The sequence below is a fragment of the Dermacentor variabilis genome, chromosome 3 (genome assembly GCF_050947875.1).
Source record: "Dermacentor variabilis isolate Ectoservices chromosome 3, ASM5094787v1, whole genome shotgun sequence".
Classification (NCBI taxonomy): Eukaryota; Metazoa; Arthropoda; class Arachnida; order Ixodida; family Ixodidae; genus Dermacentor; species Dermacentor variabilis.
The window spans coordinates 59,569,036-59,596,299 of record NC_134570.1 but is presented as its reverse complement, the minus strand read 5'-3'; the positions used below and the strand labels follow the sequence as shown (position 1 = coordinate 59,596,299).

Genomic DNA, 27,264 nt, shown 5'->3' with positions numbered 1-27,264 from the left:
TGCTTCACCGGCGAGCGTGCAGCTACGAAAGGCCCTTCACGCTGCATCCATTTTCTCAGGACCAGGGAGCTGGCGACCAAATCAGCGTCACCAGAGCCGACGGGCGGGACGGGCGCCCGCCTGTATACTAGACTGGACCCGAGATTAGATTAGATTAGATAGATAGATAGATAGATAGATAGATAGATAGATAGATAGATAGATAGATAGATAGATAGATAGATAGATAGATAGATAGATAGATAGATAATAAGGGTAGGAAATGCAGGGAGGCCAACCAGAACAGCATCCGGTTTGCTACCCTACACTGGGGGTGGGAGAAAGGGGAATAATAAAGAGGGAGAAAGGGAGAGAGTGTGGCATAGAGTGTGACACGCAAACAAAGGAGCTCGCTTCGAGGAGACAACAGCCGCCGCCCTTAGTGGAAGCAATAACCACCGTGAAGACCGCTCTACCTGAACCTGACAAGCGGGCTATCACGAATGGCCCACTGGTTGATAAAAAGGGGCCAACGTCGAGGACTTCCGTAGGAACGACGTCGACATCATGATCCCAGTTTGCCACGTCGTTGCCTCGAATTCGGGGGGCGAACTCGCAACATTAGAGGCGGACCTGGTGTTAACAGCGCGAAACGTTGACGGCAACAGCGCGTGTGGTGTCGTCGTCTCGTCTGGTGTCCCGTCTACGTTTCGCGCTGTTAACACCAGGATGGAAAACCAACGAGCCCAAGCTGCTATTTTTGAGGCGGAGTCCGGCAAAACGGTGGGACGTCATGGAGGAGGAGGGGAGAGAGAGATTTTGCGAACGGTTCGACGACTGTGGTTGGCCGAGAAGAAGAACAGTGAATTTTTTCCGACGAGAGACATCGGAAAAAAGAAGTGCTTAAAAAATTCACAGGACATCCTACTCTGTGCAGGGGGATGGCCAGCGAAGACGTTTAGCACACGACACAGAGGTGACCCAGAGTAGTGAACGAAGGTACGAACATATTCATTGTCCTAATCTGCGGTCCATCGTGGCGATATAAGTACGCGCACACATAAGAGGTCGAGAAAGTTGGCGACCAAGTACAGGGTATACAAGTTGCACACAGACAAACTGGATTCGGAATAAACAGAAGAAAGTGAAGGAAACAGAGACGGTAAAACTGAATCCAACGGATGGGAAAAAAAGAAAAAAAAAGAAATCGTGTGAAGGGGAGGGGGGTACTCACGAACGGCTTGTTAAGAGTCTCGAGCAGCGCGCAATTCCAATCAAGTCACGCACGCTTGGAGGAAGCCGCCAGGTTGTGGCATACCGTACGCGTCTCGTGGGTGAGGCGATAGGCATACGCGCCGCAATCGACGTTACGCGCTACAAGAGCGGATCTGATAGCGACGCGATGTCGCAACGCATCACGCAAACCGAGCACACCCAACGCCTCCTAGACGAGTACACAGGAGGCGTTTGCACAACCATCGGGTATATATAGCAGCCAAGACGAGACACAACTGGGGCGAGTCGGCTCGGATTAACGTATTGGTACATAAAGCGCGCGCCACAGATGACGACTACACAGCGTCTCGACTATAGGCGTTCGCTCGACCCTGACATTACGTTGTACGAGAGAGACGTATTTCGAAAGTGAGTCGGTATAGGAGGATTGCGCGCGCGCCAATACTGAACAGAAATTGACCACGACATACATACACGCGCACTGGTGAATGTATAAAAAAAAAGAGAAAAAAGAAGCGCTGTTCGCGCTTTTTTTTTGTGTGTGTGTTTTTGAGTGCGTATATAACCTGCCGCGGTTAAATTTTCGCTCGGTCACATTTTTGGTTCATGTAGTTATTACCTGCACTTAAACGTCAGCTTACCAATATCCAGCCACGAAATAATAATGACAAAGAAAACGAGAACCAAATAAATAAAAACCGCATATATGTATTCTATCAGTAATGACCTATATGTATATACAGAATGGGTGATAGTTGGGCGATAATGATATCCGAAAGGAAGCTAATAACTGCACAGCGATCGGAATGAGCGATAAGAATAACAATAGAGAGAGAGATAAAAACTACAGTGCGAGTCACGTGTCAAAGGCCTTGGACAAGAGTGAGGGAGAGATGGAGAGGGACATATAAATGAAAGGCTTGCAGTGAGGTATAACCAGGACAGAGTCAACGCACGTGCACTGGGACCAAGGCACGTGGATAGAACAAGGCACATGCACTGGGACCCGTGACGTCACATTACATGGTCCGACTGACATTGTTTATTGAGTCCGAGTAAGCCGAAGTAATTTCGAGGTCACCGCTTTTGCCATTCTGGGCCCTACAATTCGAAATTTCGCGCCTAGAAGCGCGACGCCATAAATTAGGGTGCACGGGTCCTGACTGGGCCCGGTTGGCAACCCTGCACTGCGGGGAAGGTGAGATAAAGAGGAGGAGAGAGAAAGCCAAGTGTTGGTGTCGCAGACGTAGTGAAAGAGTTCAGAGTCATCTCAGTGTCACAGGCGGTCGCTTAGACCGGCAGCCTTCGGATATCGCAGCAAGCGCTTCTGTGGCCTTTTTGCAACTGCGGTATGCGAAAACAACGGCCCCAAGATGTTCTCTAACGAGCTCGTTGAAAAAGACGAAAGATAAAAAAAAAGAAGAAAGGCATGGAGGCAAACCAGAACGTCTTCGAAGACGCCGTTCATTTCTATCCTGCAATGGGCGACGGGGGAGGCAGAAAGACAAAATACAGAGAGCTAGAGCACAGACACGGCGATCGCAGTACAGGAGGATCACGTGCAGCCAAGCGAACACCGAATAAGCTAAATGCCTGGAACCGGCGGACGATATTCTAATCGATATTGCGAGCAAGAAGTGGAGTCGAGCAGAGACAAGTGAGATGCGGAAACGGGTAACACGTGGTCTACTGCAGAGCCACGGAGCGGGTGTCGAGGGAGACCGATCGACATCGGCAAAGAGCTAAGTGCAGTGGCGAAATCGGGAAATCTGCGTGCGAATACATAAAAGAATGGTTTCGTCTGACGCAGGACACGGGTAAATGGAGACACGTATATCTTGCACAGTGGAATTTTTTTTTTTTCCCTAACACGCACGTTATTCGGCGCTCGTCTTCTGATCTCGTGGCCTTTACCTTGTGGATTACAATGGGAAGCCCGGACCAGGGGTCTTCGAATACCGGAACAAAGCGTAAAGTTTCACATTACGGCGTTCAACGTTTCGAAATCGCACGGCGAGTTAAAAGGGACGCTCTATATATACAGTGGAGGTGCGACCGGGATAATTTAGACCAGCCGGGGTTCATAAAGCGCACACCTCTAAATCAAAGTGCACGAGCGTCGTTCTTTTTTTTTTTTTTCCGCATTTCCCACGGGAGCTGGCTCGCGGGCACCATGGGGGCGCGCCTGCGCATTTCGGGCCCCGTCCTCGTGCGCGCACGTGGTCCCACCTCGCGGCGCGAAGCGCCTCCATTGTCTGCCGTATAACAAAGCAGACCTTTGCGAAAGAAGCCACAGAGCGACGCGGCGAGATAAAGCGTCTTATACGATGTCCAGGGGGTCGCATAGAAAAAATAAGAGAATGACGCCTCGCCGAGGAATGCTGCTGCTGTGCGCCCGCCGCCTGGGACCAAAGGTCGGCCGGGCTGCGTTTCTCAGCGCGCGCAGGACACACACACACACACACACACACACACACACACACACACACACACACACACACACACACACACACACACACACACACACACACCTTGAGAGCCACGGACGCGCTTTTCTACAGCGGAGCTGTTACAGGCTACGTTCTGGCGGTTTGTGTGCGTAGGCAAAAAAAGATGGCGGCCATCCCGGACATAGAAAAGCTAAAGCATAAAACGCAAAAGCGTATCGCCGGGTGTGCCCCGGCAGCCGCGAGAAGTGTCAAAAACGTATTGCGATTACGAAAAAAAGTAAAACCGGAATAGACACTGTTCAGTACGGATCGCGGTTTGACGTCGCGCGCTCTCTGGCAAACCACGCGACCTTATCTCGGTTCCCTCGCACACGTGCAGCGGGTAGGCCGCGTGCGGTTGGGGACTGCGGAAGAACAGCGCGCCTACTCGAAGGACGCCGTCGTGAACTGCACGGCGACGGCTGACGGCACGTGATACACGCCACGCGCATGCGCCTATGGTTGGATCCCCCCCTCCGCCATTTCCTATCGTATAACTGCGGGCGATTTCAACGTAGACGCGCGTCGGCCAGACGGAAAGTGGTTCGTGGAGTTTCTCTCGGAAAGGTTCGGCATTCACTGTTTTACACAAACAACGGTGTGCCCACGACGCGTCGTCGGTCGTGTGTAGACCTCACACTGGCCGAGAACCTTTCCAGCGTCGCCACACAGCCACTGGCCGTATGTCGTAGCGATCGTGAAGCGATAGTCACCATTGGTGACCAAATAATAAATGCGAAAAAGCAAACAAAAGAAGGTTAGAAATGGAAAGAAAGGATTGAGCGATTCAATAAAACAAAACAAAAATCGTGAGAAACCGAAATTCATCGTGGTATGTGCCTCATTTTCAATCAACATATTTATGATAAACATATTTATAGCCATATATGTACAGCTCCGGTGGTCATCCACGTTCACAAGTAGAATGGCTCTATTTTTTTTTTTTTTTAGGAGTATACACAGGCGTGCAATTCCCGACTTGCCATTTTTCTCTTAAGTTAAACGAAAGTCTGAATCTTGTAAAAAAAAAGAAAAATACTGACATGCGTGCGAAGACCTTAGATTATTTACTAAAGGTTACACCGTGGCGCTTAGCGGTTCAAAACTGCACCGCAGTGGTTTATGAGGACGCCCGTACAATGGACGCGATTTTTTTTCCCCTTTTGCATTCAGCACTTCGAAGGGAACGCGCCGGGGAGTCGTACCCACGACCTCGTTGGTCGGCAGCGCAACGCCGTGGCACGTACACTGATCCAAGCGCGGCGAGTCTATAAATACAAATACAAACTGTATAGTATAAACACCATACAGTTCCTTCAAACCTTCCATACACACATGGGTGGCGTACGACATCGTGATACGTTAGATTGCACAGACGCTAAATTCATACGTGAAATTCAATTGCACTTAAACGGAAAGTATACCGAGCGCTGCAAGAAGAAAAAAAAAGGGGGGGGGGGAAAGGGAGAAAGCCGATAGACATGAAACGGACTTTCCGCACGACTACTTTTGCTACGGGATCGCAGTCAGACGAAGCGCGCGAACCGCTATTATTTATTTATTTACTTATTTATTTTACGAGCATCGTTATACCGATAGGCACACTGCCACGCCACGTCGGCAAACTGAGATCGCTCCGTGCCGTGACGTCACGATAATGACCGACCTCCTCAGTCGCTTCAATAACTACAAAGAAGACGGTACAGCCTACCTACTTGTTTCCTAACGCGCGCAATAATTGTTTTGTGTGTTTTTTTCTTTTTGCACCTTCATTTTTAACGCGGCATTGTCACAGCTTTCTCTTTAATGCTTTTTTTTTTTCAATCCAAGCGCAACATTTAGGAACAAATAAGTGCCAACTGCTTTGATGTTTCGTGAACTGCACTGTGCAATACAAGTTTTTACGCGCTTGTATATTCTCCTTTTTTAATGTAGTTCCAACGTGTGCCTTCCTCATTTGACCCCTACGTGACGTCCACTGCAGGGCATTTAGGGTACAGAAAAATAAACAGGTAACTAAAGAATCCTGGTTCGTCACATCCAGATCAACTTTAGCGTGAAACCAACGCCTTCTCTCCGACTGTCTTCGACAAAATTTACCTTTAGCAGGAGGAAATTACTTTAGAATGCCGGCATCACAGGCCCTCATCGCAGCGGAGGGCGACGAGGGCACTGTTGCAGATTTCAAGGACAACCGACTTGGGACAACAAGTGGCTGTAGCGCGAACTGACGTTTACACAATACTACGAGTACCGCACTGCGATTGCGTATCTGTGCTCGCTTTCATTTCTCTCGCTCTACGTTTACTGTCGCTTTGACCTCACCCAAGCCCTCCCTACACAGCCCCGAGCGTCGGAGCAGCCGGATCTTCCCCTCCGCTTAACCTCCCCGCCTTTCCGCCCGTCTTCTGCATCTTTCTCGCTCTGAAACATCTTGCAATTGTCTCGCAACCGTAGTACCCGCTAAATCCCTTTACGTTTACCAGGTCGGAGGCATCTGAATAACAAATGTCGAGACGGGCGACAGACGCATATCCCCCCCCCCCCCCCCACCACCACCACCACCCCCCGTATTAAGAAATGCGTCTTAACTTGAAGCCCATGCATGCTTGACTTTATTACGTTATAGGACTTCGAGCCATCCCTTAATAAATGCATCTTGTCATCATCATTCAAATGACACCTGTTGTGAACGCACCGAAAGAAACGCAATGAGCGCCTTGGGCGTCATTTACATCAAGACAAGCTTGTGAGCTTCAAGTTATGACGCATTTCCGAATACGGGGGGTTAAGTGTCGACGGCAACGAAGCACGCGCGCGGGTCTTAATTGTTTGCATCGCTCGATCGTTCGGAACGCAAGCGTCGACCGCGCCTGGCGACGGCTGAGATTCAAAACATCGACAGGTGGGCCCGCGGAGTAAGCGAGATCGCTCGCTGCATGTAGTCGGAACGAGATAACGCCGCCTCGAGATATGCGCGGAATTGTTCTGTTTTCCTTTTCGCGAAGTGCCTGCCCTTTAGCTCGACTTTCGTTACAACCTGTGGCGCACGCTTCCACGTACTGCACAGCCTCCCCCACTTGTTGCGTAACGTGTGCGATAATCATATTATATATATATATATATATATATATATATATCCCTCGATCGAAATACAAGTGAATTACAAAGTATGTATGTTCTATGTGCTGAAACGCCATATATTATACTCGCTGTGCAAATTCTGAGTTTTTTGACGCGCCGTGCGCCAAATTTGAATATTACGTCAGCTTTGCGTTAGCGCTTTCGGACCTATTATATCTACCTTTTATGCTGATATATATATCTCTTTTTGTGTGTGTGTGTGTGTGTGTGTGTGTGTGTGTGTGTGTGTGTGTGTGTGTGTGTGTGTGTTTCAGCTGGCGTGACCTTTTTTTTTTCTCTTTTGTTTGTTTTAGTCAACCAATTTTCTTAGTAAGTTCTGTTTGCCTAAGAAAGAAGGAGCAGCGGCCATCACTTCTGAAGCAAATCTAAACACGCATTTAATAATAATAATGGTATTGGTAAAACTACAACAAAATTACCGCGACCTTGCCCCTGTTTCGCTTGCCCCTCGCCACCCGCCCCCAAGCGCGCAAGAATGCGATGGCTACGTGCGATGTTATCTCAATAAAGCTCTTGACGCCTCCACACACACACACACACACACACACACACACACACACACACACACACACACACACACACACACACACACACACACACACACACACACACACACACACACACACACACACACACACACACACACGGTTTCCCCGAGCCAGCTGCTATCGCACAGCGCACTAACCGATAGCGCTCATTCAATACAGCGGCGACGGCTATGCGACGCCAACAAGCAGCTTCCCTCAACGAACACTTAAAATGGGAATGGAAACCAGCGATATATATATATATATATATATATATATATATATATATATATATATATATATATATATATATATATATATATATATAGACACACTACGACTGCTGGTTGATTCATCGAGTTTTACGTTCCAAAGCATGACAGGATATACGGGAGGGTTTCCGGTTTAATTTCCACCACCTGGCGTTCTTATACACACATACACACACACACACACAAATACACACAAGCGCTTTCGGATTTCATGCCCGCCGAAATGCGACCGCCGCGGCTGCAGTATAGTAACCGAACCTGCGACCTCGCGTCGCAGAACACGGGGTCGCTACGAAGGCAAAAAAAAAAAAAAAAAGCGTGGGGGATGACTTCGTAATAATTTCGACTATCTGAGGTGCGTTTAACGTGCACCTAAGTTTAGTACGCGAGCATGTCTCTCCATCTCCCCCCCCCTCCATTTCTGACTCTTCCCATTCCGCTCCCATCGAAATGCGGCCGCCGCATCTAGGAATAGAAACTTAATTGCTCGTGCTCAGCACTGGAAAGAAAGAAAAAACAGAAAATTAAATTGCGGGAGGTTTAATGCCACCAGAGACTGCGAATCACGTCCTGCAGAGGGACACCATATAGTACGCGGAGCGCTACACCGAATTATTATTATTTTTTTGACAACCTGTATTGCATTTTTAGAGTGACATCTAACGCGCGGTATGATGCGGGAGCGTTTTTTTTTTTTAAATTGCAATCCGCCGTCGCCACCAAAACGCGGCCGCCGTGACACGGGAACCGAACCCACGTCCTCGCGCAGAAAACGCCCACAGACTATAGGAGACAGCGGCCGACGGGTGCGCGATATAAGGACGGCGCACGCTGCATTGCTCTACCAGCGTCAGTACAATACGAAACACGAAACGTTCGCTGGAACGAAAAAACAGAAACGCGTTCGATCCCCGCCAATGTGGAGCCTTTACTTTTTTTTTTTTTTTGCATATACAGGCCCGGTATGGCATCGTCCCCTCTGTACCTGTCAGGAACCTTAAAACGCTGACCACTTTCTAAATAGCGTGCCGCCGATTTAGAAATCAGAGGAAGAAATTCGAATTTTCATTCCGAAAATTGGGTATTTCTTTGAACTGCTCAAAGTGTCCTGTCCTTCGGAGCTTCTGCATCGGGCTTCAGCAAGAGGAGCATCTGCGTGGCCATTTGCGACCACCCGTGCGACACAAGAAGGCTGCCACGTTAAGCCCCGAAATCGGTACTTGGAAGCTCATGAAATCGATGATTGTGTGTTCGAAACTATTGTAATACCACACACACACACAAAGATTGACTTTATATATAATTACAATTATTTTTTTTTTATTTCTGTATCTGCCAAGTAAAATCCATTTCCTGAATTATCATGAACGTCACATCTCACCCTGAATTACTTTTTCGTTTAGGTTTTCTCTCTCTTAACCCTTAACCCTTACCCGCCGGTTTCTTGGCCAATCCCCGCAGGGGGGAACAAGCTAGCAAGCAAGCAAGCAAGACATGACACTGGGTGAAGCAACCAAGCTCGGTGCTTAATCAGCCATCCGTCGGAATCACAGGCGAATCTACCAAATGTCACGTGGCTTCGCGCCACCGCTTCACAATGGCCAATCGGTCACGAAGTACTTCTACTGACACGCGCAAAAAGAAAAGAAAAAAAAAGCGAAGGTCACGTCTCGATTTTAACGTGATCAGATGTCGTTGTTTTACTGATGTTTCTCCATAGATAATAATTAAAAGGCGCAGCTATATTAGCAATTATATTCTAGGCTCCTCTGCAATTAAACAAGTTACTAAATATAAATATTTAGTTGTCACCTTTTGCAGCAACCTGTCCTGGAACCTTCACGTGCAAAATACATCTTTCTCTGCCTTCTGTATACTGTGCTTTCTCAAATACAAGGTTAAACACGCCCTATCCTCTGTTAAACTGCTGGCTTATTACCACTTAATGCGACCGAAGATCGAGTATGCCTCTATTATCTGGGATCCCTACACTCAATGTAACACAAGGAAACTTAAACGAATCCAAAGACAGGCTGTCCGGTTTGCTTACAACAAATTTTCGACATCCGACTCACCAACTGAACCAATGAGGCCTAATAATATTTCTAGACTTGAATCGCGTCGAAAAACATTACGGCTTGACTTTCTTTCTCGGTTACTTAATAACAAATTAGCACTAGGCCCGGCAATGTATGCAAGTCCCCTAGTAACGGGACCTAATCGCCCAACATCACCAAAATGCACTAACTCCCTATTTTGCCCGAACCAACCTATTTAAGTACTCTTTCTTTCCATGCACTATTAATGACTGGAACGACTTGCCTTTATAAAACTTGTATCACGATTGTTAACTTTTTGTATCAGTATTATTGTCGTATTGCCGCATTTTCTTGTATTCACATTGTTCTAATTCTTGTGACCTAATATTGTATTATCCACCCTGCATGGACTTCGTGTTCGCCGTATGTATTAAATGAATAAATGAATAAATAAATAATTAATTAATAAGAAAGGCCATCTAAAGGTAGCATTAAACGACGTGGACAGGCGCCGCCGGAATCGTTCCTTGCTACAATGCTGACGTTTGTTCGCGCCGTTTTACCTTCCCAGTATCGCTACTGCCCACGTGACACGCGAAACCATGTCCTTCGCGAGCCGGCCGCAGTTACTGCTTCAGTCGCGGACGGACTTCGACAAGTACGACGTACATTATAACGTTACCCGCGTCATAAACGTACCGGCACCACACTCCGGACGCGCCGTCTGCTATTTTACCTCGTACTGCCGCCTTCTTCTTCGTCGTCTGCTTCTTCCCAACAGACCCGGATGTCGCCGAGTGTCGTCGCTGCTGCTGCTTCCCGCCAAACTCTTGTCTGGTCTTCATCTCGAGCGCGATGCTCTCGTGCTGCAGCTTGTAGGTGGACGTGACCATCGCGCTGAGCAGGGCCTTCGCGTCGCGACTCAAGTCGGCGCTCAAATCGTCGTCCCGCGATCCGGCGACGCTGCCTCGGCGCGTCCGCGACTGGGCCAATGATGACGGCGAGCGAGAGTCGACGGCGACGGCCTCCGAAGATATGAGCCGCCGCCGTTGCCCGCCCAGTTCCTCCGCCAGCGCAGGGGTGCGCGCCGCAAGACACACAGACACGCAGGCCGTCAGCTAGCCGCCACCGCAGCGAGATCTTGCGCGCTCCGGCACGCCAGCAGCATCGCGGTAGCGGTCAGCGACACTTCTTCGGTTCACACGGTGTGTATACAGCACGCACGACACAGCAGACACGAAGCTCGGCGATTATGGGGCGAGGGCGAGATCGGGTGGGAGAGAAGGCGGGCGATGATCACGCGAACGACACAGACGGGAAACGAACCCCTTTCTTCCGAGATTCCAGAGCACCGGCCACGACGATGTTATATAAAGCAGGGCGTTCGCAAATCCCCGCCTTCCGAGAAGGCACACGCATGGACCGACCAAGAAGCACGCAAGCACAGTGCCGAACGCCGACTGCCGTCTGCGCGAGCCGCAGATCTGTTACACCGTAGCAGACGACAGCTCCCAGAAAACGACGCAGCCCAGTGGCAGGTGCCCCCCATTGAGCGCGCAGACGATTTTCTTCGCCGCTGGTGCTACCGCCGGATGAGCGGTAGTAGAGATGATGATAACGGCGAGGGGGAGAACGGATAGCGGGCTTCCGGCCTTGCGAAAGAAGTGAGTACACGCAGGTGTGGTGCCGCCTCCTGGTGCCGCTCGCGAGAGACTTTCCCGACGGCAAACAGCTCCCGAGATACGAGCGGAACGTTTTCGCTCCATCCTCCGCGGATGAAAGAAGGCCGGAAAGAAACCAAGTCGCGTCACTCGCGGACGACGTGGTCTGCATACGGAATGATAGAGCCATACTCCAGTTGCGAAACACGTGGCGCGATGCAGCGCCTCCGCTGATAACACATGCGTGGTTCGAGTAACAGATCACATATTGAGGATGGCGGTGATTCATTACGCCCTTGGCACATCTAATTTCGCTCGTCCGGGATGCTTACTACCCGCAACCGAACAGAATAAAGAAACAAAAAAAGTCACGGATTCTCACGCGCGCACATTGAGTGAAAACAGCAATGAAACACGTGGGAGAACGTACTAAGTCACGCCGCCTGTGACTCGCAGCTGCAAGCAAGCATCCCAACGCTATCACCTCCGAGATCTTGATTCCGTTCCGTCGGGTCTCTCGGAGGTCGCAAGCCGACAGGCGTTTCCCCGACCGATCAACCTGCCGTGCTTGCGCGCACTGGCCGTCACATCTCTCGTTCTAAGGGCGTCAGGCGTGACTTTAGAAGCCTCTGAGCTCACACAGCAGTCGAACCGTAGAAATATTGCACCGCGAGCAAATATAACGCCCTTACACCCGTACATAGCGTCAGAAATTGCATTGCGACACTGCAACTTGTCCCTGCCTTCTGACTTTAAAAGATGTTGAAGAGGCACGCGCGAACCGTCGTAAACCAACGCAAATGCCGACGCTGACGAAAACTATACAGAGCCTGTCAGGACGTCGAGTAGGATGACACCAGCTATGAAATGGGCTCATAAAGAATTGTGCAAAAATGCTTCCGCCGACGATTGTCGATGTAGGCGAATGGCCCGAACGAACGAACGAACGAGAGGGCGAAGGAGCTAGCTAGAGAAATAGCGAGATCGACACAGCCAGCAAGAGAATGCGGTGGGAATGAGTAAGCCCAGGTGACAATAAGTGATCCTCGTGGTTCGGCTGCGCCCTAATCAGCGCTTTCCTCCTCGCGTCTCAAGTCCAGCGGAACCCCGTGCTTGCTCTTCCATCCTTCGCTCGTTTGCTCGATTTACGTCTCGGGACAACGCCGTTCCTCCGACGCTCACCGGAGGAACGGGCGCCTAAAAGAGCGTCGCTCTAAAATATCGCGGATCACACGCACAGCGAAAATCGGTTTATATCACGAGAACAGTCAATACAGGCGCTACTATAGCGTCGCCCGTTTTCTCATCCGTGTTCTCTCAAGCAGACCTCTCTGGCCCTCTTTACAGTTAACTTCAGCCCTTTCTACAAGGAAGCTGTATTTTCGCAGCCCCGACATTGTTCCAAGCCAAAAACACTTTCAACACAAGCCGAAATTTCCATGTCCAATCACCCGCAAGATGACACGCAGCGCCATGTAACAATTCTTCTTTTTTTAGGTGTGGCCAGAAAGAAAATTATATATACGTCAGTGGAGCATAGAATCACAGGATTCGGCACAGAAATAGTTGGAAGAATAGAAGCACGTAGGAAAAATAACGCGACTTTACTGATATATAGATATATATATATATATATATATATATATATATATATATATATATATATATATATATATATATATATATATATATATATATATATATATATGGCCGGGACTAACGGTATGTTTAAGCACCGTTACGTGACCGTTGCGTTTGGTCACGCCAGATCTCGCGGGAAACGACATTCGCCGCTTTTACGTCGCGCGCAGACACGGGACGGTGGAGCGCGTAGGTAAATGAATGAATGAATGAATGAATGAATGAATGAATGAATGAATGAATGAATGATGTTGACGGAGTACGCCGCTTAGGTCTATTGTGGAAAAGGGGGAGTACACATGGGTAAGTGCACTGTTCAAAACTCCCGGTAAACGCTGGCCGCTCTCCTGGGCTAAGGACTACGGGCTCCGGAAACATCTCACGCGCAACAACAGCAGGCGGCCATATGTAGGCACTCGGAGCAGACCGAGCCGACATGTTGGCCGGCGCGCATATCCCGTCACAGATAGGCGAGGTCGGTGCGGCATTGGCCTACTTTTCGTCGGTGCTTCCTCTGGCTTGCGATGGTGGTCTCTAATGATGTCATACCATTTGAAAGGGGGTGGCGTCGTAACAGACACCTACAAGCTGCGTGAGCTGATGAGATTTTGCTATCATTTTTTGCCTGGTCTCGCATTTTGCTTGTGTCTCTGTGACTTACTTTCCAAGGTCACCTATATGAGCCTGTAACGATCGCGCCCCCATCTCTTCCCTGCTTCTTTTCTACATACCAATGCTCTAAACTTGCTTACCACGACTGCATGCCGTCCAGTTGCACTCCCGTAGGCTTTGAATCCCAGTACTTCTGGAAGGTTGGTGTTCCCGACGGTTCTGGCTGCGTGAGTACCTGTGCACGTCATGACCATGTGCCGGGTCGTCGCCGGATCTCTTTCTTCTGTCTTTATTTTTGAGACGAGAGCCTTATATGCCCCGTGAAGCGGAAAATCCAGCGAGCGTCCGGCGTTAACATCAGATGGCAAGAAAATTCACGTGACCAAGTGATGACGTCACGTTCCCGGCACTGACCTGCTGCGGCTAGCACTGCGAAATCTCACAGTGAACAGCCTCGGCGTCGGACGGACGGACGCCGTGGCCCACACATAAAAAATCGACTTCGCCCAATTCGAAAATTGATTTGAACCACGTTAAAAACCGGCCGGGCCCACTCTAAAAATTGACTTGGCCCACCACCCAAAATTTGGATGGCCCGAACACAAAACATTAAATCTGCCCAATTCGAAAATTGAGTTGACCCACGTTCAAAACCGACCTGGTCCACTTCTAAAATTGACTTGGCCCACCCTCAAAATTGACTTTGCTCAACTCGAGCACATGAACAAGTGAAACGTATCGCGCGGAAAAGTCATACTGCTTTCGCATTCAATGCACGTAAGGAGATTTAAAGGGACTGCCAACCGATTTTCAAGGACCTAGGTCTTCATGGTGCAATGCAAAGCTCACCCTCGGTAGTGTTTACATCTGCAGCAGTTACTTCAAAAAGCGCGTGGATATTTAGTAAACAGAATTTTTCGATCTGGGCAGCCGCTAAAGAAGTAAGAGTCCCTCCTCCAACAACGCTGAGAAGTGAAAGAGATGCCGATAGCCCGCCTCGCAAATTGTGCAAGCCGCCCACCGTTCTATTTTCACAGAAATGAGTGTAACTGTGGTTAACCACGTATTATTCTGACCTTTCCAGCCACTTTTGAAAACAGAAAGCTGGTGCAACATGCTCGCGTTGTTGTAAATACATTTCTTATATTTGTAACACGTTTTTTCCCTAAGCACTCGCCTACGCCATGGCTGGCTGGCCCCCGTTGTCATTGTTCTGTCGATAGACGAGTTAAGCCAACGTTGAGTCAAGCGAACTCATCGAAAACGAAGGCAAGGCCACTTTTCTGCTCACTACGAACGAAGGCTTACCTACAGATTGTAAGTAAGAAAAAAAAGAGAGAGAATAATGAAAGGTATACTGCATCTCAATATCAATAAATATACCGCGAACCGCGCACAAGGTCACCTGACGGACCTCTTATGCAGCATCACGTTTTTTGCCGCGTGGGGCGCCAAAGGTCCTTTTTCGCGACTTTTATAGTGACGAATCAAACACATAAATCCACGTTTAATGAGAAAAACATGGCTCGTTTCAGCCACAACGACAGGGAATCATTCCATCAGCGGGATTACATCTCGACTCACGTTCCCAGAGATTGTTTGTCCCATAAAGTGTCTCTGCCACTTTCTTTCTTTTTTTTTTTTAATGCAGCAGACACGTGCCTGCCCCGGCTGCGTATATTTGTTCCTGCATGTTTTTTGCATTTCCCCGACTTCTCGCTTGCTGTCACTGAAAGCTTCCACGGACATTCTTTTTTCTTTTGTCCCGGCACACTTCGCATCTAATTTACCGACGCTGCTGAAGCTTTAGCTCGTGCCCAACTCCGACGCGGGCTATTCAAATAGATGTAAAACTCAAAAACGCTTTTCTGAGATAACCCGTGGACCGATTTTGATAAAGTTTGTCGTATTTGAGAGAGAATGTTAAATTCTAGTGACTGTGGCAAGCGGGATTTCGATTTAGGGCCTGAATTTTATGAAAAGGATTTACAAAATTTCGAAAGTTTGAAAAATATAGACGCACAAAGTTTATAAAATTAATAGCTCTGCATCAAAAACGGATATCGCGGTTCTGTAAACGGCATCCATTTGATCATTCAAAGCGGACAAATTCGATATGTCAGTTTATATCTTACGTGAATTCGTTACGTTGTGCACAAGGGTTCTGCAAAAGCCGTATTTGTATATTACTAAATTCTTTTGAGATTCATGTGTCACATATCGATTTTGTCACCTTAAGATGTATAATTGGGTGCAATTTACACAACTGTGATATAATTTTTCTTTCCTGAGTGACAGAGTCTTAAACTTGATAGTTTCGCTTTTATTGTCTTTATTTTTGCCAATTTTTTAATAAAAAATGTTACGACCTAACTCAAAAATTCTAAACCAACAGTGACTAGATTTTAAGTTTTGCTTTAAAACGCAACAAACCTCGTCAAATCTGGTGCAGTGGTTGCCGAGAAAAACGAATTCTCCTTTTACGCGCACATAGGGGCACCCGAGCTAAAGCTGCCTCTTAAAATTTAAAATTGTATTCCTGGGTTTTACGCGCCACGATCTGATAACGAGGTACGACGCAGTGGGGGGGACTCCGAATTAATTCTGACCGCGTACGCATAAGTTTGTCTGCGTGCAGCCAACGCAGGGAACACGGCCCCGTGTGCCGATACACGGTCGACACACGGCCGAACAAACGCGCATATAGATTAAGCACAGTAGCGAAGCAAACAATCTCGCCCAGTCTCAGAGGTCACATGTCGGGCCGGCTTTTTCGAGGAAAAAAAAAAAAACGGGAAGGGGAAATGGCTTCACGGAGCTTGCCGAGGCCACGACTGCGTAATGCTCAGTCTCCTCCTACCAGTTTATTTCATTCCTCCACGCTTAAATGGGAGGAGCGGAGGCCGCAACGAAACCGCGACGAAAGGAGAGAGAGAGAGAGAGAGAGAGAGAGAGAGAGAGAGAGAGAGCGAACCGCGGTCGGGTCACGTTTCGCTGACGCTTACAGATCGAGAGTTTTTGGCCCCCGGAGTGACCACCGCGGCCCAGCGCGGCTCCGATCGCCTTTCGTCACAGTTTATCGGCGTCGCCACGAGGTCTTCGGCAAATGCCACGGATCGATGAATGGCGCAACTGAGAGAGTGCGCACGTGCGCGACACGCTCTGTGGAGAGAAAGCAAACAAACGAAAAAAAAAAAACAGCATGAGAAGCGTGTGCTGGGGTCGGTGCGAGATTGTTTTCCCTTGGCGATCGCTGGACACCTAGCAACGACCGCGCCGCGAGGACGCCCCCCGCGGCGGTTGCCATGCCAACGGCGTCACGAGAGCCGCACGTGCTTGCTACGTATAATAGAGGCAGCGAAAGCACCACCCACGTAGACCGAGGGTTTCCCACAAAATATTACTAGATGAAATTCTTGGAGCTGTGGGCGTCGACTGGGGCTGCAAGAACAGCGGCTCAGCTAGCGCGGGAATGATTCAGCACAGATAAAGCGAGCGATAGATGGCTGTCCTGGGCTTACTTTCCAGCCGACGCCGTGTATTGCGGTGATGTATGGTGGAGCTTTCATGCGCACGCAAACGGCGCTCTGTTCAATCCCCCGAGTCCTTTGCAGCACTGTCGAAGATGCGGGGCGCACAGGGGTAATATATCCTTGCGCAGCCAAATATAGTTCCGGGCGTAAACTTCCGATTATTGGCCGAATAAGGGAGTTTTTTTTTTTTTTTGGCACATGATACGTTACAGCGATACGTGACATGTCAGGAACTTTGAGCATGCGCGTCCTACACCGCGAGTTATCCTGGCGGTGAGCAGATGCCACGGCGCGGATTAATAAATCTCTAGGCGCATTCGGCCTTGCTATTGGCTAAGGAGCCCTGACGCTTCCACAGTGTTGCAAACGCCATGCGAGATGGAGTGTATAGTGCGCGTGTGGGTGTGAAAGGGTCCACGCTGAAGCTGGCAATGCCAACAGGTCAAAATTAACGCGGAGCGCACTGCTACAGAGTCTTTCAAAGCGGTTGTCCACCTTCTGGACGTTAAACCCAATCAATCAATTAATTAGCTACAATCATCGAAAGCTGTTGGCGCAACATTCCCGATCAACGTACCTGCGGCTCCGTTCATAAGGTTCCCCTGCAGAAAAGACGCTATTAATGGGCAGTCACGCTGCATTAGCAGAATTACTGGCGCAGTCACATACAAGGCGGTGATCGAAATAAATAAAGTAAATAGAAAGAAAGAAAGTGACTTGAAGTCACAATGCATGTGCACACAGCTGACACACCTTTGAGACTGCAGCTATATAGTGACGTAGCCAAGGGGACGTTATAAAGATTAGCTTTTACGACCGCGCCGCGTGCGAGAGCTTTGGGAAAGCCTTCGCTTTGTCTTTCGGGGAAATTCGCTTCGTCGAAAGTGGGACGGGGGGGGGGGGGGGAGGGAACAACCGTTGAACGGGTTGTTCAACCCGTTCAACGAGGTTGTTGAAAGAAAAACAAAAACAAAAATAAGCAAGGACGAGTGTGCTCGGAATGAGGGTTTCAGATACCGCTCGACAGAATCAGAGGCTATGGAAAAGTGCGACAAAAAAAAGATACGTTGGAAAAGTACGACATGGCTTCGAGTTACGACCCCTCGCCCGGTGGTACAGTGGCTACTTCGTTCCGCCGCTGAGCATGGTACTCGTGTCTAGCTCAGGACCATAACCGAGTGCAATAGCTTTGCCCAGCGCTCGGCAGGTTGGGCGGGCGGGCTGGCAAAATTGCGCGGAAACGAATAAACCGAGAAAAAGAAAGAAATAAAAAGACGTGGACTAAGGAATGAACGTAAATATTTTCCTTGCAGCAAACACCTTTCTTACATGTGTTTTAAGGCATGCATCGAGCTAGGATAAAATAATAATAATAATAATAATAATAATAATAATAATAATAATAATAATAATAATAATAATAATGAAAATATTCAAGCTTCGAGTCACCGACTGACCCAGCAAGAGAGCTGCTATCTATACAGCCCCCTAGCCAATTAGCACAGTCGATAAAGCAAGTTATTCGGTTTGGTGATGGTCCCGGATTCGATTTCCAAGATTTCATACAATTTTCCATGCTCTTACGAGCGAGAAGCTTGGAAAATTGGGCCTCGGATTGCCTTTACGGGCCTTTAAATGACAGTTACATTCGTTGTTCTCTCGTTCCATAAGCGTCTTGTGCGGAGACAGAAAAAAATGCCGTAGAGCACGCACGCTCACATACACACGCACACGCAAATTATACCGGGCCTTTTGTTAAGGGGAGCTGCCGACTACTATCGGGTACGACGGACGCGTTGAACGCGTCATGGGTTCAGAGGCAGCGTGCGCATACGTACGTAACGCAATTCGAATCCATTCTATCGGCAAGAAACATTTACTTCCCCATTAACGTGCAGCCGCGGATGCGCGAAGGCGCGCTTTCTGGTTCTTACTCTTTCTTTCCACAGCACGGCCGGCGCCGCCGCAGATGCGAGCGCCACCTAGTGGTGGTGCAAGGAACCCAGTGAGGCCCCAGCCACGGTATCGAAATCAGGCGAGGTTTGCAAAGAAAAGCTTCGCTTTAAAGAAAACAAACGTCTATCATCACAGAAAGCACGTTGTTTAATCTATACGATGGGCCGCGCCATCCCACCTCCGCTTTGTCCTGCCTTAATTACGCGCTGTTTGTAGAAAGTCCGAACCCGAACAAACTATCCCCATATGAGAAGCCGGGCAGCGCAAAAAAAAAAAAAGAAAAAGAAACGACACGGACGGACACGACAAGGACTATGCGCTGAACTTTCAACAACGTTATTGTGAATGATTCCCGTATAAGCGCGTGCTGTACGTCCGAGACAGGGGGGTTCGGACAGCACGTACCATATACGTACCAACACACGCCAAGTTCGCAACATTAAACTACGCATTGCTCGTGCAGTTAGGCCTTACAATAACAGTCGAGAGAGCAGAAAAAATCGCAGCGTAAGCCCCGGTCTCTCTCTCTCTCTCTCTCTTATCTCCCACAATCGCCTCTTCACGAGTCACGTGCGGCAGGCACAGTGCGACGCAGCGCCCGAAATTGCGAGCCCGTAACGACGAAGTCTCGTATGTATAAACACGATCAATCGCATCACGTGGCTGGCGTCATCGCACGACACGCACGAGCTCGCCGCCTCGTAAAATGGGTCATCTTGGCAAACAGCTTCGTATACGCGTACCCAGAGTCGCGTTTGGCCGCTGCGACGTACGTCAGCGCGATCTTTCACTATAACCTCTACACAGGCACCCGCGTGGGCGGCTGATAAGAGCAGCACCCAGGTGGCGTCATCACAAGGTCCTCGCACGCGCCGCCGGTTCGGGAATGCGCGCCGAAAGATAAGCGCTGCCATAAACCCGCCGCCGCCAGCCGGTTGTGAGCAACACCCTATACAGGTGTGAACGGCTCAGGTGGTACGAACACGTGGAGAATTAAGGACGCGCAAAGCGCCGCTACCATATCGCGATGGTTCTATCCATATGCGAAGACGAGACGAATCGGCTAACGGCGACCTCCGGGGCCAGACTTCGAGACTGGTCGCTTTCGGAGATTCTCTCGCGTTTCGGGTGACGTTAACGTTGGGCAACACGCTGTTAGAGCAGTATGTGCGCACGCGCGGATTCTCACTGCGCATGCGCAGTTGGAGGCACCGGTAAACGGCGAGAACGGTATAACGCCTCGCCGAAATACTCGATCACCACAGCGATGGAGATACCTTCACAACTAAGCGCGAGGCGGAAATCGCGCTCGCGGGAGGGTTTGCAGGTATACGTATAGCTTTCGTCACAGCCACTTCCGAAGGCTTATATAGCCAATCAGGGCCTCGTCGAAAGCAGCATTCTCAGGAAATGAATGTGCGCGCCCGAATGTTTCGTAATGAGGCTGCGACAGTCGGGTAACGTGGCGCAAAACACGCGCAATAGGCAATGTTAGTTGTATAGGAAAAGGAAAGGAACTAAGGGAGGTAGGGAGACCAACCAGACGTCTGGTTGGTCTCCTTACCTTCCCTTGCTAGCTCTCCCTACCTCTCCTCACCTTCCTCACGACCCCACGCGGGAGAGGGGGGTGGGTGGGGAAAGGGGGGCTTAGGGATGAAAAGAAAGAGATCCGTACATACGACGGTGAACAACGTAGGCAGAAGCCCGACGAAAACTGGGCGCTTTTCTTTCCCCTGCGGATACCGCATACGGGGGAGCGTTCACATAAGCACCTGTTATCGCCGTGGTCCCGGCGAACGTCTGCGTTGCACTCACCACTGATGCGTCGGGCTCCACTTTTTCCCGGGGAAGTGCGGCTAGCTCGACCCGCTGCGATACCTCTTGCACGCAACGATTCGCGTTCTTCTCGCTCCTCTCTTCAGTTTGCTTCCCTATTTCCTCCAATGCAGATCCGGCACGCAGGGAAACCAAGTGGAAGTGAGTACGGTTCGTCCTCTCGCCTTCATTTATCGGCAAGAAAGGAGGCAAGAGAAATCGAGCCAACAGAACCGCAGGTGATACCCTGCAGAGGAATTGGCGAGGGAGCAAATCCACGCACGTCGCCGCTCAGCCCCGATAAGAATTTTTCTCGTGAAAAATGACAACATTCACGAAAAATGCGCGCGACGTAATATATCTTTTTTTCTTTACGCGAGACATCTTTCTTTACGTAAGAGAAAGCTTCCCGGAAAAGACCGCTCCTTCTATGCAAAGGGCGCCCAACAATCCACGAGCGAAGTAAAGTTAACGCTTGCGGAAGCTCCACCCGTCGGCAGCTCCTGGGATATTATGGGCCGCGTGCGCGGATACTGTGTTGCGCGAAGCGAGAGGCATATTTATGGAAGTCAGACATTCCGACAGAATATCCCGTCTGGTTGGGTTAAATAATCATCAGGCGCGTAACCCGCCTCCAGCTAAAAAAATAAAACTGAAGTTTCTTTGTACCCCTGTTCCGCTTGCAAAATATTTAAGAAAGAAAGAAAAAAGGAGAAGCAAAAGAGAAAAGGAAGGAAAACGAAACGAGAAAAAAAAGAACAGTTGGTATTCGCGATTCCCACCGCGTTCTCTGCGAGCAGGTCCTTCTGCGTCTTGCGGGGTGTCCTTCGGTAAAGCACGAGTAGCCCGATGTAACGCTCGCCCCTCAAGCGCGAGACAAAGCGAAAACACCAAAGAAATGAAACTACCCACGGTGCCCCGGTGACAAAAACCGTTTCATTAGCGCACACAGCCACAACGGCGACGACAACAGCAGCCAAGCGCAACGCCGGAGCAACCCGCGCGCGCTCTTCGCGGAAACGCGCCCGGAAATGTAGCTTCCCCGCAAGATGGCGAGCGTAGCGGCGAAGCACGCGACGCGGCTTCTCTCGCCGACCGCTCGCAATTTCGTCAGACGCATGACCAACAGATAGAGAAACTATCCGCGCTGAATGAGAGCGCGACGTGTCAAGGCTGCGGCGCGCCGCACTTCCGGCAAACAACAGCAGCAATAGAGAGAGAGAGAGAGAGAGAGAGAGAGAGAGAGAGAGAGAGAAAGAGAGAGAGAGAGACGGGACAGCGGGTTTATTGCGGGCTACGCAACGCGCCATTTGCGGTTGCATGCACACAAACTACGCGAGCACTGTCACTCGTCGGCTCAGCACAAATTATGTTAGGGGATGCAAAGCTCACGTTCAAACTTGCATTGGCTGCTCTTAAAGGGACGCTAAAGTAGAATATTAAGCGACGCTACCTTACTACGCTAACAGCAGCAAAACAGTCACTCGGTAAGCCAAAAAAATGACACCAGAACTAACATTTGCATCTAACATTCACAGCGCGCTGTTGATGATGATCAAGAACTTTTATTTATCCCTCATTAAGGGGAAGGGGCAACGGGATCGAGGATGGGGTGACGAACTAGTCGAAATAGGCCTCCTCCATCCTCTCAGCCCACTCCAGGATGGCCTCCTGAAGGTCGGGCCTCGGGCTGCGCAAGGTAATCCCACAGCTACTTACTAGACATTAGTTGCTTGAGGAAAGGGGGCGCTTAGGGCACCCCCACATGATGTGGTTTAAGCCTGCTTTGGGAGAGACGAGGGAGAAAGGTAAATGCGCGCCGAAGGCTCGAGAGCTGGCGGTGATGACTGGCGCCAGCCCTACCGGCATCGAGCTCTATCCAATCAGTGCGCGCTGGTTTGGACAGTCCACTCATAGTGGACACTTGCGGAATAACCTCCCCTCCCCGCCGTGCGAACATCCTGCCTGTCTAGCGAGCCGGAGGTATAAAAAAGGAAGTGTTTATACGTGAAGGGCCTCCGAAATTTACACGCGCTTGTTCGCGACGTCGCTCCACTAGTGTAGGTGCGATACTTGATTGTTGTAGACCTTCACAAAGCGTCCCACGATATACGGGCAATGCTTGGCAGTGGAGCCCGCCTGCTGAAATCATGGGTTCGCGGCACTGAAATATTTCTATCTCGATTAAGTATTAATGAGCCGATTTGAAAAATTTTTGAGAGCAGAATGCTCCCTAGAGGACACGTAACAACTTCCAGCGTCTTACCAAAATTTGCTGTGGGGTCCGGTGAGGGGCCCTTTAACATAGGCAGGACATTAGGCAATGTAATAACAAGGGCTTGGTGGCACAACACACCGCCCCGTTCCAAAGGGGACGCTCATAGTATGTATGCATCCATCCATCCATCCATCCATCCATCAGCTACAAGTGTGCCACCTAGCAAAAAAAAATGAAAAGTAAAAGAAAAATGACCACCCTTCCACTGCTATGAAGAGGGGTGCAAGCGAAGCTCGGGATAGGCGGCTCTTCTCTCGGCTTCGCGCTCCCTCACAGCGAGGTCGGCACGCTCTTCTCGAGCGAGTTACCGGCGGCATTCATCCAACGCCGCCTGTTCTTCGGCCGAACGCACGAGGCGTGGCCCACTCCCACTGCCGTTCCTTGAACGCAGCCTGCTCTTTGGCAGAACGAACCAAACGCGGCCTCCCCATCTGACTGCCAATCCCGAACTGGCGGGAAAAGGCGGGCGCGAGGCGAGCGAACGCAAGATCACACCTTTTCCCCTCCTCCTCCGGGGAGAGGGGACGCCTGTGATTGGCTCGCGCCTTGCGCTGCGCAGGCATATAAAACTCCGCTTTAAAGGGCCCGTATGATGAGCCGACAGAGTCTGAATCGGCTAGCGTGGTGGTCTCGTAACCCGCAGGTCGGTGGCTCGAATCCGCAGCCCGATGCGCAATTTTTCTTTTCGCGCGACTTGAGTTTTTAACGTACGGCAACACCGACGCCGACACGAGTGAGGCAATACAAGCTTCGGTTGAAGAAGAGGTGAGGCGGGACTCGTGATGCATACGTGAGGCGTTCCCTAGGCAGTATGGAAGAATGCAAGGAACGAATGCCACTTGTTGACGCTCGTCGAGACAATGGCAGTGAAGCTCGCTTTCTGGCAGCACAGCGACGCGGCATTTCATTTTATCCGATCTCTCTAATAATTAACCAATTAAAAATAATTATCGAGGCAAAACGTTCGCTAGGCGGCGCTTTACAACTTCAATTGAAGACCTAAAAAGCTTTTGCAAACAACGGTAAGGTGTCGTCGATATATACAGGGCACTATAGCGACGTCGCGTAGGCTCCGACAGCACTCGCCGACTCCGCTCGGGAGACTGTATCTTTTTTTTTTTTTTTGCTTTAGGGTTTTACGTGACAAAACAACAATTTTATTTTGGATACTGCAGCATAATTTTGAGCGCCTGGGATTAGTTAGCGTGCACGCATTGCATGGTACACGGGCGTTTATGCAGTGAAAGAGAACATAGCGCAAATAAAAAAAAAATATGGGGTTTTACGGGCCAAAACCACTTTCTGATTATGAGGCACGCCGTAGTGGGGGACTCCGGAAATTTCGACCAGCTGGGGTTCTTTAACGTGCACCTAAATCTCTAAGTACCATGGGTGTTTTCGCATTTCGCCTCCATCGAAATGCGGCCGCCGTGGCCAGGATTCGATCCCGCGACCTCGTGCTCAGCATGCAGCCTAAAAGCGCAAACCAGGACGACCACAAAAAGAGAGGGACACGCACAGAAGCGCTCATGTGTGTGTGTGTGTCCCTCACTTTTTGTGGTCGTCCTGGTTTGCGCTATTTTCTTTCACGGGATATGCATTAACTCGCCCCTACAGAAGTTTTACGGGCGTTTATATTCGCACGTTCTCGCCCTGAACAAACTCGCACTTGGCGGGTGAACCATATCGCATTTTATGGCAGGCCGTAAAACCGTTGGTATTTGCAGACACGGCGACTTCAATTTATGCACCTGAATGAACGCATACGCGTGAGTTTTTTGTAGTGTTCACCTTTCATTTCATTTCAGATCATTTTCTTTTCCTCCATCAATTTGCCTAGAACGTTGTTTTCCGAGTCAGAGGTAGCGTCACGCGGACGCGCCTCTCTTTCTCTCTCTTCTGGATGACCGGACTCACATCGATAGTTCACGCAGGCGGGCCTCCAGCCATTAGCATTTTCTCACACTTGCTAGAAGAAGAAGAAAAGGTTAGTCAGCGAAGCTTCCGGTTCCGGGTCGTCTTCGTTTATGTAGGTGGCGCTTCCCTGAAAGAGAAACGTAGAGAGGCTCTCTTGGTCCTCTTTCATATTCTGCCTTTGGCTTCTTGCCACTGGCTCTGTTGACATTGTTTCACCTCGGCGCTGGTTTATGGATAAGCTGCAAGGGGTGGCGTCAGTCAATAATTTCAACAAGCGATCAAGAGACCGGGCACATTATCCTTTGCTATGGCATCGGTGCAGTGGCCGAGGTAGAATCTTCGATAGGCTATCGATCTGTCGAACGAGTTCGAACCCTCGTTGTTTGTCGTTGAACTTGCGGGGCCATTGCGACTTTCTTCGTTCTTTTTTACTTCATAAAATACTGGAATATTACTCTGGGGTTTCTGCGAGGGAAACCCGCGGACATCAAGACTAGGGGAATGAGCCTATGACAGAGGTCACTGTCAAAAAAAAAAAAAAGAAAGAAAGAAACACCCCGGTATATATAACAGCGCCTACTGTCGCACGTATAATGTAGAGCTGTACATAGTATACTGCTCTCATGCATGGTTCTCTCACACATTGGAGAGAGTGTGTGCACCTGTACGTGTGTCTTTGTGAGGAAGAGAGGAGAGTTATGCCGCGGCGAGTGAGTGACAGGTTTAAACACGTCATCGTCACCGGTTTATCAAGTGACATACGTTTTCGAAAGGCGCAGTCGGTCTCGCCAGCGACATATCATAGTCGCTCGCCACGCATGTCATCGGATGCGCTCGCTGCCCCGCGCAGCTGCTCGCAAACGCCCGCGTGCGCTGCCGCAGGTACTTTTTTACCTCCGAGTTAATAACGCTCTGTACCTACGGTCGCCATATCCAACGTTCAGGACGTCACGACGCTGCTTTTTAAACACACGTGCTTCACCCACACAGTTAATCGAAACCGATGCCAAAGGTACCTGACGGAGCGCGTCACGCTGGAACGGAAGACGCTACGACACAGGTGCAGCCACCAGTCGCATTGAATAATAATAATATTTGGGGCTTTGCGTGCCAAAACCACTTTCTGATTATGAGGCACGCCGTAGTGGAGGACTCCGGAAATTTTGACCACCTGGGGTTCTTTAGCGTGCACCTAAATCTAAGCACACGGGTGTTTTCGCATTTCGCCCCCATCGAAATGCGGCCGCCGTGGCCGGGATTCGATCCCGCGACCTCGTGCTCAGCAGCCCAACACCATAGGTCGCATTGAACTCGAACACAGTTAAAGCGACTTGCAAAGTATATTTAGCGCCAGCGAACAAGGACAGAAGGGAGACGACACCACAATGCGACACCGCAGTGCCAGTAGCGTATTGTGGTGTCGTCTCCGTTCTGTCCTTGCTCGCTGGCGCTAAATATGCTTTCCAAGTCAGTTTACCAACACGCCCAACAAATGGCAACGCTTAAACTGCCTTCTACTGCTTCTTCCGCGGAGGGCGCTGGGGGGTTTCTGGGTCGGTGTGCCCACGGAATGTTGGTAGCTTAATGCGCCCTTTATCGCAAAGCCATTTACTCTTCACAGCCCCTGTTTCTCTAATGTCAAGTCACTACATGTGTGTCTTCATTGTCAAGTCTGACGGCGGTTGAACCCGCGTCCCGGACTTAAAAGTGCGCGGAATCAAAAGAAAGTGCTAGGGCGCACCTGTTCGCGCGGCAACTATACAGCCTTGATGTAGGGAGGACACCAAGCTTTCGAGGTCATTGCCAGAGAGTCAGCCCAACAGCCGGAAATGAGGCCGGAAATGGAATGTAAAAGTAAAAAAAAAATGCTGTAGTGGATGAAGGGCATGCGGGACCGGCACCACCTTACCATGGGCGACATCCCGTTCTGAGAACCTTACACTGACCTCACGTACAGTGCGGTTCTTTTTTATTTGTTTTCTTGCGCGCGCGCGTGTGTGTGTGTGTGTGTGTGGGTGTGTGTGTGTGTGTGTGTGAGTGAGTGAATTAGTGAGTGAGTGAGTTAGTGAGTAAATTAGTGAGTTAGTGAGTAAATTAGTGAGTTAGTGAGTAAATTAGTGAGTGAGTGAGTGAGTGAGTGAGTGAGTGAGTGAGTGAGTGAGTGA

At 49.8% G+C, this 27,264-nt stretch overlaps 1 protein-coding gene across 2 annotated transcripts in view; it reads right to left on the bottom strand.

Annotated features, from left to right (window-relative positions):
- LOC142575714 (polyamine-transporting ATPase 13A3-like) overlaps positions 1-27,264 on the bottom strand; it is a 138,922-nt gene that overhangs the window by 100,491 nt on the left and 11,167 nt on the right. Inside the window, exon 1 of one of the 2 annotated variants that reach the window (XM_075685284.1) lies at positions 10,423-11,293. The exons of the other annotated variant lie outside the window; for it this stretch is intronic. Within the exon in view, the coding sequence (XP_075541399.1) occupies positions 10,423-10,579 (157 nt within the window). The 5' untranslated portion in view covers positions 10,580-11,293. Of the gene's footprint in view, positions 1-10,422; positions 11,294-27,264 lie in introns of those variants that run through there. 2 annotated transcript variants of the gene reach the window in all.